The sequence below is a fragment of the Cryptomeria japonica genome, chromosome 10 (assembly GCF_030272615.1).
Source record: "Cryptomeria japonica chromosome 10, Sugi_1.0, whole genome shotgun sequence".
Lineage (NCBI taxonomy): Eukaryota > Viridiplantae > Streptophyta > Pinopsida > Cupressales > Cupressaceae > Cryptomeria > Cryptomeria japonica.
The window spans coordinates 107,645,602-107,653,186 of record NC_081414.1 but is presented as its reverse complement, the minus strand read 5'-3'; the positions used below and the strand labels follow the sequence as shown (position 1 = coordinate 107,653,186).

Here is a 7,585-nt window from a genome sequence, read left to right as displayed (position 1 = left end):
CTTATCACTCGACCAAAACAATCAACATCAACAATCCAAACTGTCTTAAACAAGGATGCATCCTTCCTTACCAAAACAAAGACAAGATGACATTTTCTTTGACAAGAAAATTATGTTAAGCTATCAAATACTTGGTTGATTTGTGAGTACAATCGTTCGTTTATCTGTATCAGGATCTTTCAGCATTGTTTTGTATCGTTTGTGCATTACTTCCGATGAAGTTCTGGGGCATGTACTAATGGTGTCTATGTGGGAAGTTCACTAAGCTATGTAATCTTATGCCAAATACAGTCATAGATCATTACGGCTTGCTGACTACAGCGTATACCTCGACCATATGGGCATGAACCATTACCAAGGATCCATATTCTTTATTCTTTATGTATATATTATTTGTTTGCAGGTACAATGCTCTTCCTTTGGTTCCTCCTACCTCATCCAAACTGGATAAAGGTTTTATCTCTTAGTACGGTATGCACTTGTCTCAGGATATGATCAGCCTAAGATCAAGGAGGACGATCCAAGTCATGCACGAAAGGAGATAATCCTTGTCTGTTCCGCAAGCAATACTCAGGTCAACTTGATCCATTATATCAAGTTGATTGTATTAACTTGCTATATAAAATCCATGAAAGGAATACTCAGGTCATCTTGAATCATTATGTCAAGATGCTTGTATTCTCTTCCAACATTTTAAAGCTCAATGATGAAAATAGAGCACTATGGATCGTCATTCCATCTCATCTATATATATTGCATTTTGTTGCATTCCACCCATCCATACATTCATAATAGCTACATATCATGCATACATAGTCATAATAATGCATACTCTATTTTCCTCTTCTTCCATAGGAATGAGTCATAGGTTCTCCATTTCTTCTATCTAACATCGAACCCCCCCAACCCTCCCCATCTCAATAATCAACATCACATACCTTACATCGTTTCTCAATCAAGCCACGTTCATCACCATCCATCTCTAAATAGGAGGGATTGTGTTTCCTATCCTAAGTCATCCAATAAGCCAAGCAAGTTACTCTGTCTGCACAGGTACATTGACTCACACACACCTAGACTATCAACAGATACTCTGATCATGTATCTTCGGGTCTCAACAGGTAATCGATTATGGCAAATCCTAGACTACATCAGGCATTTATCATAATGACCTAGTCTCAACGGGGCTGCCATGATTCCCCACAACCACCCATCACATGCACATACTATCAATTGATCAACCAATCAAACACAATCACATCAGACAATTACATCAATTGTCTAAGTCTCAACGAGTATTTTTGCTTCATATACCTTGACTTCATCGGGCAATTGCATCAATTGCCTAAGTCTCATCAGGTCACTTTGATTCACTTACTCAGACTTTATCTTGTCCAAGCAAACAACTGGCATCAACTGTCATGCTTTGACTTGACCGGGGCAATTAAACCGATTGCACCAGATTGTCTAACCAATTTTGATCAATTGTATAGCATCAATCCAAACCCCACACTACATCTGCTATGTATCTCTTGCATGACCTCAGGATACCCACTGGCTTGTTATTTCTTCATATTCACTCCATTTTCTTCCATTCTTTCACTGTTGTTGCTAATTTCTTCTTTTCTATCACCCTGCCAATTTTCCTTCTTTTTCGAGAGATCGCCCGATTTTTCAAAAATTTTCGGCCCATCTCTCGAGGGGGCATACCACCCATTAAATTTACATTTTATGGGGCATTTCTTCACACCAATTTTTCTTTCTTTGAAACGATGCGATAAACTGCACCGTCTCAAAGAGGGGCAAATGTAGTCACATAAATCTGTCCATTTTAATTAAATGAATATTTCGTATTTATTTGATTAAAAATCCACTAACCATCAATTAATTAAATTAATATTTAATTAATTCATCCCCAAAGATTCTTCTATTAATTAAATAAATTATTCAATTTATTTTAATTAATTCATTAAATCCAATTCAAATCAATTAAATAAATAAAATCAATTTATTTAATTAAATCCCCCTTTTCCTCTTTTAAATAAATAAAACATTTATTTAAATCATTATCCCCACCCCACTTGCATTTTCCTACAAATGCAACTTGCACATATTTATTGAAATAAATGAATTTTTATTTTAATAAAATCCTATTTTCCCTCACCCACCAAATCCACTTGCAAAATCTAATCCCCTTCTAGATTCTTCTAACCCCTTCCTAATTAACCTAATCCATCCCCTAATTATTGTCACATTCCTAAGCAAAATGGAGTCACTTCTCAAATGGCCCAAAGTCTTGGATAACCATTGAAGGTTTTCAACCTTCAACCACCAAAAACCCCAAAGTCTTTGAAAACCATTAAAGGCTTCCAACTTTCAACCACTTAATCCCCCAAAGTCTTCAATAACCATTAATGGTTAACTCAAACTCTCCCACATGGTTAAAACATTTGTTTTGACTCAACCTCTACCCAACCCAAGGGTCTCATCAGGTCATTAATGCTTTGACCATGATTATCTCTTAATCATTTGCACAAAGGTTTATCCTTGGATTAACTCCTAATCCAGTGGGTAATCCTAATTTAGGCTTGACCCTTAGCCTTTAGATAACCATGAAGTCTTCTCAGGCATTCAATGCCTCCAACCCCTTTCTTTCAACCCAATCCTGTGTTGACACTTGTCATTATTTTATTAGGTGCCAATTGTGCACATGGATCCCCAACTTTCAAGCTTGACCCTTGATTAAACCTTTCAATCCTGGCCATCCATTGCTCCATTTTTCCTATAAATAGAGCCCATTCCTTCATAATCCAGATCCTGAAAACTTGTAAGCATTTAGACTATAGCCATTTTAGAGAGCATTTAGCATAGCATAACTAAATATTGTCTTTCTGGTTAAAATACATCATTTTAGCATTAAAATAGCTTTTTATTTCATGTTTAGAGCTATTCTACAAATCTCAATCCTCCATAAGCATCCATAGTGCAAAAAGCTGCTGAGAGCTACACTATTTTGGAACTTGGAGAGGAGAGGAACAAGGGAGAAGAAGCTAGGAGTATGTTAGGAGGTATTTGGAGATGCCTCATCATGTTTGCTTTGATAGTTAAATATGCTTGCATGCTTTTAGTCTCTCTTTTGGTATGCCTTTTTAGATTAGTTTTCGATTGACTAACGCTAACTTTTTGTGTGTTTTGTGTTGATTGATCTTGGACTAATCTTGTGCCATTTAGGAGGGCATCAGTTATTGTTAAATTCTCTTTTATAGTTCTTGTTTAGTACTCATTTTTGGATCTTGAAATGTGTTTTCAATCTTTCAAGCTCTCATGAATGTCTAGAAAACAACATTTTATACTATGCTAAAAAGATGTTAATCTCATCGAAATCTTAGCATTTCGCCTTAGAATAGTTTTTACAAGTTTTATTTCCTTTTAGTCCTTCTCCGTCCCTTTTCCTCCCCAAATTTGAAGAGTTAGCTTCTAAAATCCTAGAGGTTGTTTCATTGAGTGCAATCAAGTCCCCCATCTGTGAAACTTCCCATAGGTTATACTCTCAAGTGTCAACTCGAGAGACCAACAGTACGAACATATGTACATACGTACATATGTATGTATGTATGTATGTATGTACACACACACTTATACAAAATTAGTAAAAAATAAGAGATAATTTAAAAATTTTAAAAAAATATAATTTAATTTAGAAAAAAAAATGACATCTTTATTAATTTGCCTCGCTTTTAAATTCTTAATGATTTATGAAAAATAATTAACATGATATATAAATTTCTAAAACAACATTAATTTATAATCCAATAATTCTCAATGCACACACATGCTTATCCTAAAACGTCATGAATATTGCTGATATTAAATTAAAGTTTAGAATTGTTAATTAAGAATCAATAAAAAAATGCAAAGTAATTTCAAAATTTTGAAAAAATTATAAATGAATGTAGAAAAAAAAAACTAATTAATTTGCCTTATTTTCCATTCTTTATAATTTACTAAAAAATAATTAACATAATACATAAAATTATAAAACAACACTAATTTATAATCCAATAATACTTAAAAACTAAAACAAATTATTATACTTTCAGTCAACATAATCGTGTTAAGTAATATATATATAAAGAATCCCAAAAAGCCATGTGTATTAGTGCGATTAAACAGAACGTTGAAACCATTAGTTTAGAATTATTTGCTGTAGTACCTTCTACGTGAAGCCCCCCTTGCACCAAACACTTATCAAACCAGCAACGTGTTGCATTTTTTACCCATTCAATTATTGAATACAATGCACGATGTTTATTAAAACCATGTGAAAAATGATTGACTTCATCAAGGCTTGAAATTGGTTGACCGTGAATGAGCTATCGCTCACGTTTATCTTCTTCATCAATTATGGAGAGTTAGAAGGTCAAGGACGGAATTCGTCGTATGCGCAGTCAAGCCCACCAAAGAGTCTCCAGGCCGACCATGCCGGTAGAATCCTTATAAAAAGCCCCTCGCTATTTTGAGACTCACAGAAAGAATTGACTGCATCTCTGCAACTTCTAAGCTTCTCCTGGAAAAGATTACTCGAATTGGGAGTTCATATTCTAGTAGTACAAACGAGATGGACCAACAAAAGAATGAGGTACGCATAGGACATGAATCTCTTGTTTGATTTGTTCATCTCTTTCAGCTGTTCTTGATAGATCATGGAATATGATACAGTTGAATTTAGAAATCTTCTTAAAAAGGCTTTAGAGATCCTGATGAATTCAACAAGATTTGTGTTCACTGTCTAACAGACTGGTTTTTTTTCTTTGTGCAGCTTGTTGCCGAATTGAATCGTGTTAACAAGGAGAACCAGAAGCTCATGTTCGTGATAAACCGCATCTGCACTGAATACAAGAGCTTGCAAACACAGCTCATGAAACAACAGGTACAGATGAGTTGAAGATTTCTAATGGCATTGATGAAATCTGATAAGTAAATGTTTCGTTCTTAACTTTTTTCCTTGGGTGGGTTTTGCAGGAAGATGAAAAGAAGTCCTCTTTGAAATCCATGGCGAAGACTTTGAAATTGAGTCTAGATATAGAAGGAGACTGTATCAATGAAGGGTGCACAGCAGCAGATTCTGATTACAGTGCGGATTCTACTAGTACCCTTTCGTCAGAAGACCAGAATTCCAAGCTCTGCGTGGATGATCTCCAGCTGAGGTTGCCTTGCAAGAAAAGGAAAGCAAATTATGTGGTGGAAGAGAGCCAGAATGGAAAAGGGAGTTCATCGATGGATGAAGATTCAGCTAATAAGAAAGTCCAAAGAATTGTGTCTGAACCCAAGAAAATCAAGACTATGAGCACAAGATCAGACGCCACCACGGTAAGGAGACCCTTCCATTTGCCATTGCTTTTAGTTTTTTTAAGTTTTTGTTTCATAATATAAGATTTTCTAGAAGTTTTCAAATGTGTTTAAGATTTCTATATAATGATTACAATTATGATTTTCTAGAAGTTTTTAGATGTATCTAAGACCTCTATATAATGATCACGACTAACATAAAGATCCATTCCATTCTTGTCAGGTTAACGATGGCTGCCAGTGGCGAAAATATGGACAAAAAATGACCAGAAACAGCCAGTGGCCCAGGGCTTATTTCAAGTGTGCGGTTCCCTCTTGCCCAGTTAAGAAGAAGGTCCAGAGGTGCGCCAAAGACCCCACTGTTCTGACAGCTACCTACGAAGGAGAACACAATCATCTGCTCAGTACGGTGGCCATAGCAGCATTTAACGAGCCAAACAATCAGCTTCCATTTCCTGCCTATGTTGCCTCAATGGGTTCCTCTTCTACCATTACTCTTGACCTTACACAAAACCCTAACCCTAATGGATTACATTTAGAAAGCGAGAGTTCACAGAAAACGCCGAACCCATCATTTAACAGCAATGTTCAGGGCAGGCCATTGGATTCACAATTTTACAGCCACTTAGGCCTGAGCCAAGAAATCCCTATTAAGCCAGATGCCCAATATACTGCAGCCTTGGCAGCCGCTATAGCTGCTTCTATTGTCAGATCGGGTACACCCCTCCAATCTATGAGCACCCAATACTGCTCCAATACACTACAATGATATCCAATATGAGCAAAGGCTCTTTGTAAATAATCATTTAATTAAATATCTATTCTCAACATTTTTTGGGGGGAGATTAATCTACAGAGGAGTGTCACAACCCTCCTTTATCACCTTTTTTTGATTTAAAATACAAAACTTTATTTATACTCTTTGGATGAATTATTGAATGAATATTGTAAGGGAATGAATTAATAAACCACACACACATGGAAAATGCTTATATATTTTAAATTGTTATTTAATTTCCCTCACCCAAATTAAGGCACATGTTGTAGGAGGAATAAGAAGCTTCTAGAGGCTTCTCCACCTCCTTGCATGTAACTCCTCCCACTAAGCCTAATTAATTTGCATGGAGGCCAAATTGGGAGAAGAATCTTTTTTTTTGAATTAAAAAAATAGGTAGTGGGAAATTGTAATTTCTTTTATAAAATGGGAACAAGTTTCAAAGGAAAAGCTAGCTAATCTTGATAAGAAATTTCTGCAAGTTGAATTCTCTTTGGTAGTCCACTTCATTGGCAGCTAGGATTTTGTTGGAGGATTTTTCTTCAAATTGGAGGATCAAGGAAGACTCCACACCATCTTCAAGCATCCAGGTTCCTCCAACTTAGTTCATGCATCTCATTTTTATGGTAGATTAGATTTGATTGGATTAATTATGAGTATGAAATTTTAATTGTATTTTGTTAAAGAATTAGTTTAGATTTTGTAGAAAATGAGAATCCTGGTTTTAATAAGATTCATTGTTAGATTTCTTGATATGAATTTAGTTTTTAGATTTTGTAAAGAATGAGATTTATTGTAAAATAAGATTCATTGTTAAATTTTTAGTTCAGATTTTAGAGAATAAAATTCATTGTTTTTGTCTTAAATTTTGTAGAATGAAATTCATTTCTTTTGAAAATAAGATACATTAGTTTCAGATTTTAGAGAATAAAATTCATTGTTTTGTCTTAGATTTGTAGAATGAAATTCATTTCTTTTGAAAATAAGATACATTAGTTTCAGATTTTAGAGAATAAAATTCATTATTTTGTCTCAGATTTGTAGAATGAAATCCATTCTTTCTTGAAAATAAGATTCATTGTTTTAATTCTGATAAGAAATTAGTTTCAGAATAAATGGAAATTAGATTATTATCTTCAGTTTATTTTGATAAAAATTAGATCTCCCTGTGTGTATAAATAAATCTCCTCCCTCTGTGAATGAATTTTCCCTGTGAAAAATAAAAATAAAAATGGATAACTCTCTCTGTGAATGAAATTTTTTTTTCTTCCTGTGTAAAGGAATGAATTCCTTTCTCTGTGAATAAGTTTTCCCTGTGTAGGAAACAGAAGAAACGAAGAAAAGAAATAAACTCCCTCTATCTGTGAATGAATTTCCCTGTAGAAAACAAAGAAATGGAAAAAAAAAAAGGAATCCCTCTGGTTATTGCTTCATCTTGTCCCTGAGACAAACCTGCAACAT

The 7,585-nt window shown here is 34.6% G+C and overlaps 1 protein-coding gene across 1 annotated transcript; it reads left to right on the top strand.

Moving 5' to 3' along the window:
* Nucleotides 1–4,498: 4,498 nt before the first annotated feature.
* Nucleotides 4,499–6,202, top strand: LOC131072587 (WRKY transcription factor 18). The gene is made up of 4 exons (XM_058008785.2): nt 4,499–4,639; nt 4,820–4,930; nt 5,023–5,370; nt 5,573–6,202. The coding sequence occupies exons 1-4, from the start codon at nt 4,619–4,621 to the stop codon at nt 6,116–6,118; spliced, it is 1,026 nt and encodes a 341-aa protein (XP_057864768.1). The 5' UTR covers nt 4,499–4,618; the 3' UTR covers nt 6,119–6,202.
* Nucleotides 6,203–7,585: the final 1,383 nt, after the last annotated feature.